This window comes from Stegostoma tigrinum, chromosome 14, assembly GCF_030684315.1.
Source record: "Stegostoma tigrinum isolate sSteTig4 chromosome 14, sSteTig4.hap1, whole genome shotgun sequence".
In the NCBI taxonomy this organism is placed as follows: domain Eukaryota; kingdom Metazoa; phylum Chordata; class Chondrichthyes; order Orectolobiformes; family Stegostomatidae; genus Stegostoma; species Stegostoma tigrinum.
The window spans coordinates 66,933,986-66,953,592 of record NC_081367.1 but is presented as its reverse complement, the minus strand read 5'-3'; the positions used below and the strand labels follow the sequence as shown (position 1 = coordinate 66,953,592).

At 42.6% G+C, this 19,607-nt stretch overlaps 1 protein-coding gene across 2 annotated transcripts in view; it reads left to right on the top strand.

Moving 5' to 3' along the window:
* The first annotated feature begins 376 nt into the window (after window positions 1–376).
* Window positions 377–19,607, top strand: part of tsc22d2 (TSC22 domain family 2) — a 91,234-nt gene continuing 72,003 nt past the window's right edge. The window contains exon 1 of one of the 2 annotated variants that reach the window (XM_059651208.1): window positions 377–3,264. In XM_059651208.1, the coding sequence (XP_059507191.1) occupies window positions 1,466–3,264 (1,799 nt within the window). In that variant the 5' untranslated portion in view covers window positions 377–1,465. The remainder of the gene's footprint in view (window positions 3,265–19,607) is intronic. The other variant, XM_048541648.2, reaches the window with a different exon arrangement.

The window sequence follows — 19,607 nt, the reverse complement described above, 5'->3', positions numbered from 1 at the left end:
GGCTGCGTGTGTCTGAGACACGCAGGCAACCGTGACCCGACCCCCCATCATAAATAAAGGAGAAAATAACCGAGCCTGTAATCCTCCTCCATCCCGCTACCCCCTCCCCAACTCTCCCCCATCTTGTGGTGGTGAAGGGAAAGGGGCCCACTTGCTGCTGTGCTGAAGGCCCCGGGTCCAAAGGCAGCTCCCTCCCTCCCTAACCTCCTGCGAAGGGAAGAAGGCGAATGGCAGCGCTCGGCAGCTCCGGCTTGTGAACACATCCCGCCCTCTTTTCCACCCGTCTTTTCATCCCGAGGAGGGGTAGGCACCCCCATCCTCCGCCTCCTCCCCTTTCCCTCTCCTACCCCCCCCCCCACCCCAGCCTGAGGAGGTGCGGCGAAGAGTAGGCGGGGGGGGGGTGTCTGGGGAAGGGGGTGCGGGGTTTGCTCAGGGACCAGACAAATTCGCCGCTGGATCTGCGACACGGGCCTTGGGCCGGTCACCCCCACTCCCCCCCCCCCCTCCCTTCTTGTAGGGGAGGGAGGGCAAGACGAACGAGAGGAGGAAGGAAGAGAAAGAAAGGGCGAGAGTGTCACTGCTGCTTGTTCTGGACAGGACCTGACTGGGCTCTCAAAACCCCGGGGCTTTTGCTTTCTCCATTCGACCAGAAGCAGCTCCTCTCTCCTCCCCCTCTTCTCACTCACTCTCTGCATTTCATCGACCTGTGTGCAAAGAGTCAGAAGAAAAGAATCTGAAGGATATAATTGGGAGTTGAGTTTTTGAGGGGAGGGAGGGTTTTTTTCTCTCTTCCCTTCTATGAACAAGAGGACCTGGGTGAGCAGCCCGCAGTGCTTATAACTAGAAGGAAGATGGTGTGTCGTGGTGACTAATGAGAAGGAGCTCGGAGTCATCCACACGTTGCTAAAAGTGCGACCGTTCCCTGCAGAAGGAGGAAAAGTAAAGCGAGGATAACGACTGAAGTGCCAGAGTGGGAGGAAAGAAGTAGAATTCTTCATATCTTCTCTTCGAAAGGATGTTTAGGTTGTAATCGAAGCAGACATGGCTTGCTTCAAACGTTGTTCCCAACGGTGTTAATTCATCGTTTTTCCTGGGTGTGAGGTGTTGAAAAGGAAGGAAGGAAAGAAAGAAAGAACCTCTTTACAGAACAATCTACGAACTCTGAAGATTTACTTTTATTTCCTTAATTCAAAAGAAAAAGAGAACTTAATTTTTTCTCTCATTGCACGGATATTACCAACGCAACGAGAAAATGATCTATTCGAACTGTGAATTGTCAGAAAAAAGGTTAGCTTTTTTTTAAAAAGAACTTGTGAACTGAATTACAAACTACAGACTTGCTGCGGCGGCGAAGGGAAGGAGAGAGGCGTGAAGGTAAAAAAAGGTTCGACGCTCTTTCCTCCCTCCCTCCCCCCCTCTCTCTCTATGTATATACATATATCTATATTTTTGTGAATTGTTCAAAATGCCGGTTAAAAAGAAGAGCGGTTTCCAGATCACCAGCGTGACCACGGCTCAGGTAGCGGCTAGCAGCATCACTGAGGACACAGAGAGCCTGGACGACCCGGACGAGTCCCGCACCGAGGACATCTCCTCGGAGATATTCGACGTGTCCTCCCGGGCCACCGACTACGAGCACGGCGCCGAGGTCTGTGACCGTAGCTCTTCGGACGAGACCCTCAACAACGTGGGCGATGCCGACACCCCCGGCGCCACCTCGCCCAATATCCCTCACGATCGGGACGTGGTGGCTCAGGCTTTCGGAGGGCGGCTGCCGGCGGCCGGGGGGACGGTGGCGAGCCCCGGACAGCCTCCGGGAGCCACCCCTCCTCCGTCCAGCTCCGGCAGCGGCACTTCCAGCGGCGGCCCGCTCACCATGCAGCCGGCGGTGGCTTGCACCTCCCGCTTCAGGGTCATCAAACTGGACCACGGCTCGGGCGAGCCCTTCCGCAGAGGCCGCTGGACCTGTACCGAGTTTTACGACCGAGACTCTGACGGTACCGTCCTGGCCCGGTCGGCCGACACCATCCGACACAACAGCACCACCGCCTTGGAGCAGCAGCAGCAACAACAGGCCGGAGATAGGGACAGCGGCCTCGGAGCCACCAACAGCTCGCTCATCCTCCCCACCCTGCACGCCACAGAGTCCCTGGCAGACGCTTCCCTCGGCTCCACTGTCACGCAGTTGGCCCAAGCCGAGCTGATCGCCCAGCACCAAAGTTTCTCCAAAGGACTGCAACCAGCAGGCGGCCTGCCGGTCTCACAGGCTGCCTCCTCCACTCAAATTTACAGCACCCCCGCTGTGGCTGGCCAGCACCATCAGTCACAGGTGAACCTGCACGCCGGCCTCAATGGCAAGGCCCTGCTTGCCCCTGGCGGCCCACTTCCTCAGCAGACTGCTCACATCCCCGCTTCCCAGTCTCAGCAATTCCAGTTTTCTCCGAGCCAGGCTCCACACTTGCTGCCGTCTCAATCCACCGTGGCGAATAGCCACACAGAGTACATGCAACATCTGCCTGTCATGCAGGGTCCAGGAGCTTCACCGGGAGCAGTAGCTCACAGCGCTGCAACGACAATCCTACCTGCCGGGCAAGCGACGAGTCATGGTCCTTCGCCAGTGTTGCAGTCTTCTGTCAGTGGAGTCCAAGTGTCGGCTCAGAGCTGTGATTTGGTCAGTCAAGGGATACAGAATATCCAGACGGGTCCTACGCAGGGGCTGATGTTGCAGCAGCAAGGCTTGGGGTCATCTGGTGTTCAGCAACAACTTTTAACCCAACAGCACCAAGCTTCTGGTCTCCAGTCTGGGATGGTTAGTCAGGTGTCTGGATTGACCAGTGTGGCAGCTGGCATCCAAAATGTGCCTAGTACTGGTGTTTCAAGTGTGTCTGCTGGTGTGCCCAGTGTGCCAGCCACTTCAGTTACTATGCCAAGTGTTCCAGTGACCATGGGTCAATCACAGCTAAGTGGCCAGGCACCAATGGCCGGGAGTAGCGGCCTAATGCAAAGTTCCCTCAATGTATCTTCAAACGTGTCGCAGACCAACCTCTTCCAGCCACAGCAAGGTACAGGCCAGCTGGAGGAGAGGCGAAATTCGGAGCAGCTTATACCTCAGACATCACAGTCCAGTGAAAGCAGGCCCTCTATGAAGCCTCTTATTCCTGAAATTCTTGGTAACCCTCTGCATTTGCAAGTCTCTAGCCCAATGAACAGCCTCTCAAATTCTGTGTTCTCTATACCTATACCGATAGATGGAGATGAAGACAGGTATGATTTATTTTTTAAATGTATTGAATAAATTTGCCATTTTCGTTCTGTGGATTCTTGATCTCAAAAGGAATCAAGGGCTATGGGGAGAGTGCAGGGAAGTGGTGGTGAAATGCCCATCAGCCATGATTTAAATGGCAGAGTGGACTTGATGGGCCGAATGGCCTTACTTCCACTCCTATGTCTTATGGATGTACAGGTTATATGGTATTGAAAATGGTATACCTCTAACTTTGTATTTTCTTGTACTTTTCTCAAAAGTAGGCAACGTGTGCTCTAGTATGGTTTCAAAAGTGACCACCAGACTTGTTGATATCTTTTTAAGCAGTAGCTCATGTGGCCTTGAACAGTAAATCTAATGGGCTCTGGGAGCCATCACAGCTGAGCCCAGTCATGACCATGTGGGTACTTTCCAGCATGGACTGCTAATAGCCTTTGTTGGAGTGGGAACAATGTTTTCCTCATGGGAGTGGGAGGTGCTGAAGCAAATTTAGTAACTTCTTTGCCGTTTTATTGACACAGCAAAGACAAGGGATCACATATAACTATTCTAAAATGAACTAACAGTTTTTGTGTGTGCTGATTGAAGAGGCAGCCAGGAAATTTGATCATGACATTGGAACTGCCATCAATGGCCTGAATGAGTAAATGGCGATCTGTAACAGTTCCTTGGCAAAATCTTTCATTTATGGTTTAAAATTACAATGTAATTATTAGATATAATACCTTTTTTGTAAACTTTTTTCAACTGGAAAACATCTATAATAAATAGTTACCATTTTTAAACTTCAAGGATAGATCGAGAAAGTGTTTTTATTATCTATACTCCATACAGTTGAAACTGAGCAGCAGAAAGTGAATTTTTGTTTTAGTTTATTGTGACTGTTATGTTCCATTAAACAATCCAAATTAAAATTTTCCCAGCCTTAATTGTTGAATATACTGTGGAATTCCCTGCCAGAGAAATGGGTTGAAGCCAAAACATTGAATGTTTTTGAAGAAGGAGTTAGATATAATCTTTGGGACTAAAGGATCGAAGAGTATGGGGAGAAAGCGGGGACAGGGTACTGAGTTGGCTGGTCAGTCATGGTCATAACGAATAGTGGAGAACGTGTGAAGGGCTGAATGGCCTAATTTCCAAGCTTCTAATGCATGCTAATTGAAAACTCTATTAAACTATTCAGTTAACAAATCTGCCAATAAAGTTTAAATGCATTTTTAAAATTCAGCCTTAACTGCATTTGAAATGCTATACTCAACTAATTTAACAGTCCAGTAAATTAATTCCCACAGATGTGTTTTAATTCTTTTGCACTCAGTTGAACTTTGGAAGTGATAATGTATTGATTTTGATCTATTTTGAATTATCCCTGGAAGCCCTCTCATTCAATATTCATGTCTGTTAATTTTCTCAATACTGATTCGCTGAAGAAAATTACTAAATCTATTGTAACTGTCCATATGTTCTGATTTTAAACTACTTTCTGCATGGTTTTTGTTGCTGTAACAAGAGCATATAAAATCAATCTGGAGCAATTTCTCGTTTCACTTGGTGGAACTATCTCTTACAAGAGAGCTTTGTTATGGTGTGGCAAAACTGAAAATGGTTAGAACATGCAGCTCTCCACTCCAGTCCCAACCTCACCATGAAACAAGGGAGAAGTGAGGCGCAGTTGTAGTTTGGCGCACTGATCTCTACGTCACTGAGGGCAGGCGCCAGTTCTGCAACACCACCTCCTACTGCCCCCTTGATCATGACCCGACCACCAAACCATCCACACTTCAGGTAACCTCCCACCCACAGCCTCCAACCTCATCGTTCCTCAACCCCACCTGCTTCTATATCCTTCCCAAAATCCACAAACCTTACTGCCCTGGTCGACCCATTGTCTCCACCTACTCCTGCCCCACTGAACTCAACTCCATTTTCTGCCCCTTGGTCCAGGAACTCCTTACCTATGCCCATGACACCACCCATGCTCTCCACCTCCTCCAGAATTTCCAATTCCCCAGCCCCCAACACCTCACCTTTATCATGGATGTCCAGTCCCTATATACCTGCGTTCCCCATACAGCTGACCTAAAGGCCGTCTGCTTTTTCCTGTCCTGCAGGCCTGACCAGTCCCCCTCCATCGACACCCTCATCTGCGTAGCCGAACTCGTCCTCACCCTCAACAACTTGTCTTTCAATTCCTCGCACTTCCTACAGACAAAGGGGGGGGGGGGCCAGGGGTACCTGCATGGGACCAAGCTATACCTGCCTCTGTGGGTGACGTGGAACAGTTCCTCTTCCGTACCTACACTGGCCCTAAACCTCACCTCTTCCTCCGTTACACTCACTGTATCAGCACTGCCTCGTGCACCCATGAGCCCCAATAGTTCATCCACTTCACCAGCACCGTTCACCTCTACCATCTCTAATATCTGTCTCTCCTTCCTAGATCCTTCTGTCTCCATCTCTGGCAACCACCTAGAAACAGATATCCATTTCAAGCCTGCCAACACCCACAGCTACCTAGAAAACACCACCTACCATCCACCTTCTTGCAAAAATGCCATCCCGTATTCCCAATTCCTTCGCTTGTGCCACATCTGCTCCCAGGATGATGCATTCCACTCCCAGACAGCTCAGATGTCCTCGTTTTTCAAGGACTGCAACTCCCAACCCCCCAACCACTGTGATAGAGAACACCCTCTACCGTGTCTCTCGTATTTCCCCCTCGTCCTCACGTACCACCCCACCAACGTCTGGATCCAATGCGTTATCCTCTGACATCTGCAATCCGACCCCACCGCCAAAGACATTTTTCCCTCCCCACCCTTTGTCTGCCTTCCAGGGGGACCGCTCTCAGTGTGACTCTGTTGTCCGCTCCACATTCCCCTCCAGCACCACCTCACCCAGCACTTTTCCCTGCAGCCGCAGAAAGTGCTACACCTGCTAAACCTCCCCCCTCACCCACATCCCAGCTCCCAAGAAGCCTTTCCACATCAAGCAGATGTTCACCTGCACATCTGCTAATGTGATACACTGCATCCGCTGTTCCCATTGTGGCCTCCTCTACATTGGGGAAAACGGGGTGGAGACTTGGGTTCCGCTTTGCAGAACACCTATGCTTGGTTCACACGAAACAACTGCACCTCCCAGTCGCGAACCATTTCAACTCCCATTTGGCAGACAACAAGTCCATTCTGGGCCTCCTGCAGTACCACAATGATGCCACCTGAAGGTTGCAGGAACAGCAATTCCTATTCTGCTTGGGAGCCCTGCAGCCCAATGGTATAAATGTGGATTTCACAAGCTTCAAAATCTCCCCTCCCCCCACCGCATCCCAAAACCAGCCCAGCTCGTCCCCTCCTCCCTAACCTGTCCTTCCTCCCACCTATCCCCTCCTCCCACCTCAAGCCCCACCCCCATTTCCTACCTGCTAAGATAACAAAGTGTGGAGCTGGATGAACCCTGTCGGCCAAGCAGCATCTTAGGAACACAAAAGCTGATGTTTAGGGCCAGCTTTTGTGCTCCTAAGACGCTGTTTGGCCTTGCTGTGTTCATCCAGCTCCACACTTTGTTATCTTGGATTCTCCAGCATCTGCAGTTCCCATTATCTCTCCTACCTACTAACTTCGTCCCACCCCCTTGACCTGTCCGTCTTCCCTGGACTCACCCATCCCCTCCCTACCTCCCCACCTACACTCCCTTTACTGGCTCCATCCCCGCCTCTTTGACCGGTTGGTCTCCTCTATCCATCTTCTATCTGCCCCACCCTCTCTCCCTATTTATTTCAGATCCCCCTTCCCCTACCCCATTTCTGAAGAAGGGTCTAGGCCCGAAACGTCAGCCTTCCTGCTCCTGTGATGCTGCTTGGCCTGCTGTGTTCCTCCAGCTCAACATCTTTTTTTATCTCAGATTCTCCAGCATCTGCAGTTCCTACTATCTCTGAAACATGGTTACTTTTTTTTTACATTATTTAATTACGGATTACTCCAAACAATTCTTACTCAATTGGAATGCCAAGAAATCTAGAGTTAAATGGTATACTTTACTTTTTCACTGTTTATAGACTTTTGTGTGTACAATACCAGATGATTTTATTACACTAACTCACATGAAACTTTTATTTTTCCTCATTGACTAACCACTTCAAATACCTTGAACTTCATATACCCGCACAGTTCTAATGTACATTTTACTGTAAGTAAGTAGTAATATTTCCTATAATTACTACTTGGTAGAACTGGTTCCTACTTTAATAATGTCTCAGGACAATTAATAATGGAAAATCAAAACAATAGAGTTTTGCACATCAGCAACCCTTATACAACATTCAGCTTTGCTGTTTGTTGGGGCAGTTATCACTTCCACAAGGCTATCTTCAACCATAATGCATTTCTAGTCACTGTTGGATTGTCAGTTTGTTAGCATCCGTAGTTATTCACTTTGTGCATTCAAATTGAACATTGCTGCCTTTCACTGCTTGTGATGTGCATGTGCGGAAATGTGTCATGATATTTAGTCGATCTTCCCAAAGTGTAGCCAGTGGATTATGTGGTTTAGCAATAGTATTATTTCCACTGAATAAAATTGTATATCAAACTCGAGCTCATTCAAAGCAGGATGAACCAGAGTACAGCTGACTTTGATTGCAGCAGGCCCTAACCTGTGCCAAAATAATTAGTGGTAAATGAAAAGAATTGACTGTTATTGGTCAATGATTGCATATCTAGTTATATTGATGTAATTGTCTGTTCCTGTTGAAAAGGCTGTCAGAACTGTGAATTTCATCTTTCTCAGTTTAAAGCTTACACACATTAGGATAAAATAATTGTTACATTGGATCTGATTGGGTGCAATTTGTGCCTTCTAACTCCGAACTCCTTTCAGTGGCCATTTTGCACTAAATCCACAATATTTTGTAACTGCTATTTTTAAAACTAAGGAACAGCCAGCTGATTATAAAACAACATTCCAATTAACTTTTTTAATTACTCAAATTCCCTAATAGGTCCTTAAGGGCCACCACTATATTCTGTGTTTACATAGACGTTAAATGTTTGGCTTGATCCTAGTATTGTCCCAGGATTTCTAAATCAATTGTGGCCGTTTGGTGTTTGTGCCGCATTTGCCAAATATTCCGATGGAAACTTGGGGTTCTTGGAGAGAGGCAGCACCTGCGTATAGAATGGAGTGTAACTCATTTCAGGCCTTAAGCCTATTATTGAATGAGATCTTGATTGATCTACCTCAGCCACACAATGCTGCATTATCCCCAAATCTGTTGTCTTTTTGAGGAACAGCAGATACTCAAATGAATGTTCTCAAAGATTGAACATTTGCAGCTTTCTCTTGTAGAGATTTCCAAAGGTTTACAGCTGTTTGAAGAAATTTCTGCTTATCTCAATGATAGTAATATCCTTCACAAGGTAAGCAGACCACATGGCATACAGCACTCTAGGTGCAGTCCAACCAAGGTTCTGTACAACTGAAGCAAGACTTTGCTATTCCTGTACTCAAACCCTCTTGTGGTAAAGGCTATTGGGCTTCCCAGTTGCTGCGCCTTAATGTTGGCCTTCAGTGATTTATTGATGAGAACTCTCTGGATATGTACTGATCTAAACGGAATTTGTGCAGAATGCTAATACTTGTTTTTTTTGTTTGGAGTGGCTGGATGTTGAACCACTTTTGTTCTTATCCAATATAAAGTGCGCCTTTCAAAATGTATGTTCATAACTAATTCAAGTGACATAAAGAGCATGCTTATATGTACATGTCCACTTGTGCACACTGTTTCTCTGCATGTGAGCTGTATATTTCAATTGCGAGTATGTGGACCTTGTTTAAGTGCCAGCTGACAGTCACCATCCACATGACGTTGAAGACATAGTATAGATAATTTTCGAGAGATGACTAACCTCTGTAAATACTCTGGATTGCATTCCAGGATCAAAGTGGTTGCAATTGTGAACCTTGCAGAGCAGCAATTGGAGTCCTGTGTCCTATGTATATTCTTCAGTTAACTGTAAAATGAGAGGTGTAGTTTGTATTTGTGTCACTAATAAAATGAAAAATACTTTGCTAGTGTTGTTGATGACCAACTCTAATGGCAGAGGGTATGTTTATAATTCTTTTGAGTAGATGGGTCACTTTTTGTAACCTGATGTTTGGTGGTTGGTTAGGAATCTTTGAGATGTTATATCAAAGAAGGAATGTAAACATTAGTGTGTAACTTCTCTGCAAATAATCTGCAGTTAACTCTGAGTCCCCAGGATGCGTTATGCATTTGACTGTATGATGTCCTTTTTCTCAATCTATTGCGTTGATGTGTGAGCTGCTTTTGGTCGTGCCTTAGATGAACAAATGTATGGTTATTTGCCTGGTTGCACAGAACTTGAACGTTGCTGAAGGAGATGTGTACTAAGCTTTTGGTCTTGTCCTCGTAAAGACATTTGGTGCTCTTGTTCTAATGATTGGACAACCGCATATTTTAGCAAGCTGTCTCTTTTTTCAACAACTTGGTTAGTATTTTGCTAGACATTTCTTGTAGAAATCTTGGTTCTCACTTAGTCATTCTTCACCCTGTCCTCTTTCCCAGTTGTTTTCACTCTCCTTTAAAGGTACTGAGTTGGTGTTGTCTTTCAGGACTGCTAGCCCTCTGATATCTTGCCTAGCTGGTGGATGCTGGGCTGACTGTTCTACAAGTAGCATCATGCTTGAGTTTGTTACACCCTTTTCAAACAGCTTTTGTTTGACTCCAACATTGAAAATTCCCAGACAGCAGTTGCAGAATTGATTTGGCTCAGCTTAACTTGATACTTGGGGCAAGTGGATTCCAGTGAAATAAGTGTTGCCTGGATTGGGAATATGAATTGTGTTCTGCGCTTAACTAGATTTTGGATAGTAAAATCTCATTGTGGAGCAATCTTGTTTAAATATCTTAAGCAAACGTGTACAACCTCTGTAAAGGTCATAGAAATCTTTAAAAATGTTACTGAAGGAAAGAGGTAAATTGCTAAAGTTTGTTGACTGGTTGAGGTGCAGCGTCAAATATTTTCCTATGTCTGCATTCAATAGGCAGAATACAAATTGTGCTCAACCAACATAAGATAACTAAGTGTGGGGCTGCATGAATACAGCAGGCGAAGCAGCATCTTCGGAGCACAAAAGCTGACAAAAAAACTTGCATTATTGCACCAAGCAATGAACTAATTTTGTTCAGTTTTTTTTCTCTTAGGCACTCCAATGATGTATCCTCCCATTCATCATAAGCCAAGAAAGCTGGTTCTTTATAGTTAATTATGGCATGGATTTAACAAAATTACATTGGCTATCACTTTGCCTAGTCAAAATGTCTTTTTGCTGATTTTGATGCATTAAATTTGTTTGCCGTAAAAATGAAATGTGCAACTGTCATTCATATGAAGCTACTGTGTTGCCTCAAAATTCACATGTTTGTAGCTTTTTTAAACTTCTTTTTATTACATCTCTTTTCAGTTTAGAAATGATACCTTTCACATTACTGAAATTTTTGTCTTGAATTCATAAAGACAAAAAACAAAAATACCAAACTTCAGACCATCTCAACAATTTACACAACAGTGGAAAGTTGTGCTGTTTGCTTGGCAAGTCAGCTCTGGCTGAAACATTGCTATAGATCAACTAACGGGGAGCTGTTACCCAATTACCAAGCATAATTGGGCCATAATACAAGGTCCATTGATGATCTTAAATTGGTTATGTAGCAATTAGAACACTTACGATTGTTCGACAAGTATTGATCAATTGCAGATTCAAATCTAAAATAGATTTTTGTTTAAGGTTTATAAGTGAAGGTTGGTCGAGCACGTCAGCTTTTGTGCTCTGAAGATGCTGCTTGGCCTGCTGTGTTCATGCAGCCCCACACTTTGTTATCTTATGTTGGTTGAGCACAATTTGTATTCTGCCTATTGAATGCAGACATAGGAAAATATTTGACGCAGCACCTCAACCAGTCAACAAACTTTTTAGCAATATACCTCTTTTTTTCAGTAATATTCAAGTTCTGCTCTGGAACCCATGGCTAGCATTTATGATGTTCAAAATGATTTACTGTTTCTGTGTAGACTCTGTAAACTAGCAGACTTTTTGGGGCATTGCTCATGAACAATTTGGATGCATCTCCAATGATGGCAGCATGTTTTTTCTGCCAATCTTGTAGGGACATGTCCATAACTTTGAGTATTGGAACCTTTGGGTTTGAACCTGGAGCCTGCAAAAGGGAGATAAAATTATATTTTATGCTCTGTTTGTGAAGTACCTTTTGGGGCTCGAGATTTCAGCAGGTGTATTCATTTCCCTGTCTTGGAGACACCTGATGCAGTGTGTCAAAAGTAAAAACATATAAAATTGACAAGAACAGTTATCAAGCTGAGAGAACTTAGTCAGGGGAGGTGATCCAAAAGTTTAATTTTGAGTAGGATTTTCAGATTTGGCAAGAAGTGACTGGTTTTCAAGCAGGAAACCCAGGTAGAACAGATGAGGTGACTTTTCCACTAATGTTGGATGAAGGTTGGAATGCACAAAAGCTTGAGTCAGAGCAGAAGGAAAGAGTTATGCTTTCAGGCCATAGGATGGCCTAGAGATAGGGTTGTACAAAACCATTGAGAGATTGGAAGGAAAATTATTTTAAATTCAATGTATTGATGAGACTTTGTGCCATTGTAAGACCGTAAGATAGAGCAGAAGTAGGCCATTTTGACCATCAAGTCTGCTACACAGTTCCATTATATTGTGGTCAGTTTGATAATTTGCAGCTCCACTTTTCCATCTTATTTCCAATATCCTTGATTCCCTTACTGATTAAAAATCTCTCAGCCTTGAACATCCTCAATGACCTTTTATTTATTATTTACATAGATGAAAGGGATGTGAATCTGAAAAACATAATAGTAAGTTTGCGGATAATACAAAATTGAGATACCATTAATAGTGAAGGTTACCAAAAATTATAGAGCGATCTTGATCAGATGCGTAAGTGGGCAGAGGATTGGCAAATGCAATTCAATACAATTAAGTGTGAGGTTTTGCACTTTGGAAAGTCAAGCCAAGGTAGGACTTGTATAGTGAATGGTAAAATCCTGAGGAGTGTTGTGGAACAGAGGGACCTAGGAGTACAAGTATGTAGTTCAATGAAAGTGGCATCACAGGTGTACCGGGTGGTAAAGAAGGCACTTAGCATGCAGGCCTTCATCGTTTGAGGGCATTGAGCAGAGGAGCTGGGACACTTTTACAGTTGTGTAAGTAATTAATGAGACTTCACTTGGAGTATTGTATGCAGTTTTGGTCACTCTATTAAAGGAAAGACACAGTTAAACTGGAAAATGTGCAAAGATTCACAAGCATGTTGTCAGGACTAGTAGGTGTGAGTTATAGGGAGAGATTTGGCCTGGATAGGACTTTATCATTTGGAATGTAGGAGAATGTCTGGTGACCTTATTGAGGTGTACAGAATCATGAGGGGCATAGATAGGATGAATGCATATGGTCTTTTTACCAGGGATAGGAAATTGAAAATTAGAGGGTGTAGGCTTAAGGTGAAAGGGAATAGATTTAAGAAGGACCTGAGGGACAACTTCTTCATGCAGAGAATGGTGCATAAATGGAATGGGCTGCCAGAGAAAGTGGTTGAGGCTGGTACAGTGGCATCATCTAAAAATCATTTGGATAAGTACATGGTTGGGAAAGGATATTCACCTGCACATTCGCCAATGTGATATACTTTTAGTTTTTATTTTGCCTTACCTATTACCTGGTGAACTTGGATGTCAGTTCTTAGGGTTCCTCATGTATGAATCAAAATGTGCTGCAGCTTTTTTTAATGGTGTCTCTATTTAAATAACGCTTGTCTAATCACAATATTCAATCTGAAAGTTTTTTTGCCCACTCACTTAACTCAGTCACGTCCCTCTGTAGCTCTTTGCGTCATTCTCATTGTTTGTCTGACCATCTATTTTTGCAAACCATAGACCTGATGCTACATTCACATTTTGTCAACCATGTCATTTAATATACAATATAGGTAATGTCCCCAGCGTTGATCCCTGTTGCACTCCACTAGTTACAGGATGTCAACTTGACAATATCTCCCTTATCCTGACCCTGTTTTCCTTCTATTTGTTAACCATGCCTCTATTCATGCTAATATACTACCTTAACGCCATAGGCTACTAAAGATAAGAGCCATATGTGTGGTATCTAGAATGCCTTTTGGTAATCCAAATATATTACATCCATTAGCTCCCTTGATCCATCTTAATTGTTATCTCCTTTAAAGAATTCTAATAAATCTTATTTGGTATGAATTTCCCCTACATGAAGCCTTTATGACTGCTTGGTTATGACTTGTATTTCTAATTGCTCTGCTGTTACTACTTATGTAGTAGACTCCCAGCATTTTCCCGATGGCAGATATTTGGTGATGATAGGCTAGTTAGCTTGTTTTTGTCTCCCTTTCTAAACGCAGGGTATTGTATTTGCAGTTTTCCAATTTTTTACTTTTTTGAGATTTTACCAGAATCTGAGGATTATTGGAAGGTTACCACTAGGATATCCACTGTCTCAACTTTCTTTACAATCCTAATAGGTCCACAGGACTCAACAGCTGTTAGCCTCATTAGTTTCCTAGTACTTGGTCTCTCGTGGTCATTATTGTATTTGCTTTCTCTCTTCCTCTTGCCCCCCACTTCTCAAAAAGTCTTTTGATTTTTAAGTACTTTTGGAATACTATTAGTGGATGGTGAAGACTGATGCAAAGTATTTGTTCAGTTCCTCTGCTGTTTCCTAGTTCCCCGTTAATATTTCTCCAATCTTATTCTCCAAGGAGCCTATGTCTACTTAGGCCTCACTGTTTAGTTTTTATATAGAAAGAACCTCTTACTGTCCATTTTACTATTACTTGCCAACTTACCCTCACTTTTTTTTAATCTCCTTAACTTTATTTGGGCATCTTTTGTTTGCTTTTCAAACTTCCCTAATGCTCTGATTTACCAGTAATCTCTGCCAAATATCAATTTGATATTATCCTTAACTTTCTGTTTTTAAGCTTGTTTGGTTTATCACCTTTGCAGAATCCTTCCTCTTCACTCTGATATATCTTTGTGAGCCATGAATTATTTTCAAAATCTGCCATTGTTTCTCAACTGTCTTTTCTGTCAAACTCCTTTCCTAATCCATTCCGGTTGTAGTTTGGCCACACATCATCCTAACTTGAAACTAAGTTGCTATTCCTATGTTGTTATGTTGAAATCTTGGAACTCTCTTGCTAGTAGTACTTTGCTCACCTCCTACTCTGGACTGCAGTGGTTGAAGAAATTACTATCACTTTCTTGAGGGCAACTAGTGATGGGAATTACTGCCCGTATCTTGTGAACAAATTTCTAAAATTTGCGAGGACTGAGAAGGTAGGCAAGTGAAAATATTACAGCAGAGGATTTTGTGTATTGGAAAATCACTGCTGTAGTAATCTATATAGTAAAATCAGGGAGGGGTATGTTGATATTCTGTGGTTTCTTGATTTTAAGAAGGATGCAGTGTTTGCTGTATGTAAAAACATTAAGGTAGATAAGTCAGAGATAATGGGAACTGCAGATGCTGGAGAATCCAAGATAACAAAGTGTGAAGCTGGCTGAACACAGCAGGCCAAGCAGCATCTCAGGAAGGAGGAGATTGCTGGGGCCTTGACGGAGACCTTTGTATTCTCTTTAGCCACAGGTAAGGTCCGGAGAATAGCCTGTGTTCCTTTTAAGAAGGGAAACGAGGATAATCCAGGAAATTAAGGCTCACCAGCCTACATCATTAGAGAAATTATTGAAGAATCTTGGTCAGGAGTTATTTGTATTTGGAAATCAGTGGACTTATTAGGGATAGTCAGCATGGCTTTATGCAGGCGATATCTTGTGTCTCAAATTTGGGTGCGTTTTTTGAAGAAGCCATGAAGATGATCGCGTATAGGGCAGTGGATGTTGTTTACATGGACTTTACTGAAGCTTTTGACAAGATCTCTCAAGTTAGGCTGATCAGATTAATTCACTGGGATCCATAGTGAGTTGGATGCAAAACTGGCTTGATTGTAGATAGCTCAGCTCAGTTGAGGTATTTTTTTTGACTGGAGGTCTGTGACCAGTGGTGTCCCACACGGATCAGTGCTGAGATCTCGTGTTATTTAATATATATAAATGATTTGGATGAAAATGTTGGAGGTCTGATCAGTTTGCTGATGGAATGAAAATTGGTGGAATTGTAGATAGTGAGGAAGATTGTCAGAAAATCCAATAGGATATAGATCAGTTGGAAAGTTGACAGAGAAATGGCAGATAGAGTTTAATCTGGGCAGCTGTGAAATGGTGCATTTTGGGAGGTCAAATTCAAAAGGAAAGTACACAGTAAATGGCAGGACTGTTAGGAACACTGATATGCAGAGGGACCTTGGAGCTACAGACTCATCCCTTGAAAGTGGTGCCACAAGTGGACAAGGTGATAAAGAAGGCATATGGCGTGCTTGCTTTCAACATTTGGGCATCAAGTATAAAAGTTGGCAAGTCATGTTGCAGGTGTCTAAGACTTTAGGCCACATTTGGAGTATTGAGTGCAGTTCTGGTTGGCACACTGTAGGAAGGATGTTGAGGTTTTGAAGATGCATAAGTGGTTTTTTCAGGATAAGATTGTATTAGCTGTAAGGATAGGTTGGACAAACTTGAATTGTTTTTGCTGGCAAGTCAGGCTGAGAGGTTGTCTAATAGAAGGATATAAAAGTGAGAGTTATGAATTGCCACTGTTTTTCCCAGGGTGAAAATGTGAAATACTGGGGTGGGGGGTTGAGGTGAAGGGAGCATAGGTTTAAGGTGAGGGGGGAAAGTTGAAAGGAGATGTGTGATGTTTTATTTTAATGTGGGGCTAGCTGCTTGGAATGTGCTGCTAGGGAAAGTGGTAGCAGATACAGTAGAAGTTATTAAGGAGCATTTGAGCAGACTAATGAACTAGCAGGAACTTCACCATGTGCAGGCAGATGGGATTAATTTAGAATGACATTATGGTGGGCTGAAGGGCCTGTTTCTTGTGTTGTACTGTTCTATGGGTTGTAACATATTAAAATTCACCTTAATTAGCAGCCTGTGCTGTATCAGTGCTAGACAAGCTGCTATCAGATTGCTTCCATTACCTCCATAACATTGCAGGGTTTTTTGCTGATCCTTTAAACCTTAACGACTGTTGAAAACTGCTTTTCAGAATTGATGGGTAGCAGAAACTGGCTTGAATAAATTATTGTGCATTATACACTGAATTGTGGACAGAACAATCTGAAACAATGGTGTCAGCTTTTCTAGTCCTAAATTCCCGGAATAATACAAACCACTTAATTGCAGAATTTGGGATTGAGATGGTAGGAGTTGAGACACAGAAAAAAAAAGTCTGCAATGCACTCTTATTGAGTTCACTAAGCTTAACATACTTGGAAACACTTGATCATTATTAACAACAAAATACAGTTCTACAAAACTCATTTTTGGATAATGTATTTTCACCTTTATCTGGCCAATATGATCAGTTTTTAGACTGTTTGCACCAGTTATACTGATGTAAGTGAAAGAAGAATTTATTTCCACATTAACATGTATAGTGAAATATGATCCTCAGGCATTCTTAATGCAGATTCTTGTTCCTGCATTCAGTAAATTTAGTTTAAACTATTGAAGCTCTTAAACATTGAAAGTTATTGGAGTGCAAGTTGATCAGTTTTACTTTGTTCACTGAAAATGGCAGTTCCTGGGCGTACATTGGCTCTAAATACTAAAGTGCAGCAGCAGCTGTGAAGAGTGAGACAGATAATGTTTCACATGTTGGAGTTGAAGACACAGGGGGAGAACATAGGCCAACTGAGTCCATGTCAAATCCTTGGGAGCAAACAGTCAGTTCTACTCTGCCACTTAACCCTTGTAGCCATTGGAAGTTTATTTCTGTCAGATGCCCATCTAGTTTAGTAGTATTCCAATAAAGTACGCCCATTGATCAATAGGATTTCGGGGTTTGTGGACAGATATCCACCCTACTACAATAATCTCAGGGGAATATGTTGCACTGCAGAGTCCTGTCGATTACCCGTCCAGTTTCTATTCAGCAGTCTCCAGGCATTTCCAGTAATCCTGTATTGCTCATTCCAACAGTGAGCTTGTATTCGAACATAGCCAGAGACATTTACTAAAAGTGATGTGGCTGAGATGGTAAATGAAGTGGGAGACACCAATGACAATCCTGATGTGCACAAACTGAACTTCAAGATAGATGTTCCTGGAAGAGAAGTGACAATGAGTTAAGCACTAATTCTAAAGTAAAATACCTATGCTGAAATAAAAACAGAAAATGTTGATGTACTCCAGTCAGGCAGCATCTGTGGTGAGTGGAACAGTATTGTTCTTGGTCTTTCTCATTCCATCAAAACTTTCATAAGATTAATTCCTGGGTATGGATATTTGTTTTGATGAAAGGTCATAGACATACAATTAATCTGTTTCCCTCTCCCTGATGTTGCTTGACCTGAGTATATAGTTTTGATATTTGCTGTTTTAAAAAATTGCATGTGCCAGGCAGACTTGAAACTGATATTTTGGCAGCCTTGCCGCAGGTTTTGTTTGAAATATTTCCTTAAGTCGAGCTTGCAGAATGCAATAATATATTTAAAATTTCCCAAAACCTTGGTCCTTCGCTATGGGATTCTGAAATCAATTGCACTCCATCTATTCCACATGAGAAAGATTGAGTAATAAAGCAGTGCGTTAAGAGATTGCGGAGTTCTGAATACAGAGGGACCTGAGTGCTTATGCTTTAATTGCAAAAGACTTGAATGCGAGTGCAGCAGGTAATTAGGAGGACTAATAGAATGTTATCATTTAATGTGAGGGAGATTGAATGCAAAAGTAGGAAGGATATGCATCAGTCAAAGTGAGACCACTTTGGGAGTACTGCATACAGTGTTGGTAACCTTATTTGAGGAAGGATGTAATTACATTGTAAGCAGTTGAGAGAAGGTTTACCAGAGTAATGCTGGGCCTGGATTTGATGCCTTATGAGGAAAAGTTGGACTGTATAGGCATTACCTGCTGGCATTTAGAAGGGTACAAGATAATTTGTTTGAAACTTTTGAAGATTCTGAGGTGCCTTGACAAGGTAGATGTGAAAACCATGTTTTCCTTGGTGAGAGAATCTAAACCAAAGGATCACAATTTAAAAATAAAGAATCACCCATTTAAAACATTGAGGCAATTTCTTTTTCTTTCAGAAGATTGTATCTTTGGAATTCTACTCTTTGAATATCCTTTAGATGTCGATAAATTCTGCTTGAGCAAGGGGATGACATTATTGCGGGTAGGCAGTAATGTGGCTTTGTGGTTATAACGGACCAGCTGTGATCTTGTTAAATGGCAGCGCAATCTCAAGGTTGAATTGTCTACTTGTCCATACGTATGTTTGTACAAATATGTATCTTTGATCTTTGTAACTTGGGCACTATACCATATTGTCTTGTTTACTACTTATTCATTTCAGCAGCCAAGGTATTTAATCAAGCTAAATCTGAAGGAACACTTCAAAAGAATAACAATCTTTGAATTTAGCATGCAGAACATCATTGTTAGGCTGTTCTGCAGTAGAAACTGAGAACTAGCTACATGAATCATTTTACCATAAATTGGTTCCAGTGATCTGACGCCTAAACATTCATTAGTCTTGACTTAAAAAATTGGTTGGAGTCTGGTTGACCACTAAAGTTTGAGCTCCATAAAATCAGTATGTTTCCATGTAGTTATAAAGTATATTTGCAGGACAGCTGCTGTGCTGATTATGTTGAAGTGCATTTTCTTCTGAAGTTGTGCTTCTTAGAAGTTTTTAAACTTTCAGAACTGCTCAGATCCTTGGGAAGCAGAAAAGTTTCAGTCTATGAAAATAGCTTACACGAATGTACAAATTTGTGATTCTCTAAATTAAAATATAACTATCTGGTAGTGTAACTGTGTAGTTTGTTTTATTGACGGTTTTACAGACTAACTGGCTTTTTTTTACAGTGGTTCAGTTCTTGATCAATAACAATTTTGGTGGCCCTTCACTGTGTTCTCCTAACCATCCTTGTTTGAACGATCAACCTGGCAACTTCTATATTTCACTTATAACCTTTGAAATATTGCTGGTTATGTGGTCATCCGTTAATGTATAATTTCAAAGAATCAAAGTGCAGAATTTACTGTTTGGTTACAATTAGCACTGAACTAGAGCATTTGTCGGAAGGTTGTTTGGTTTTGAAGTCTTTTGGGGTTTTGTCACCCTC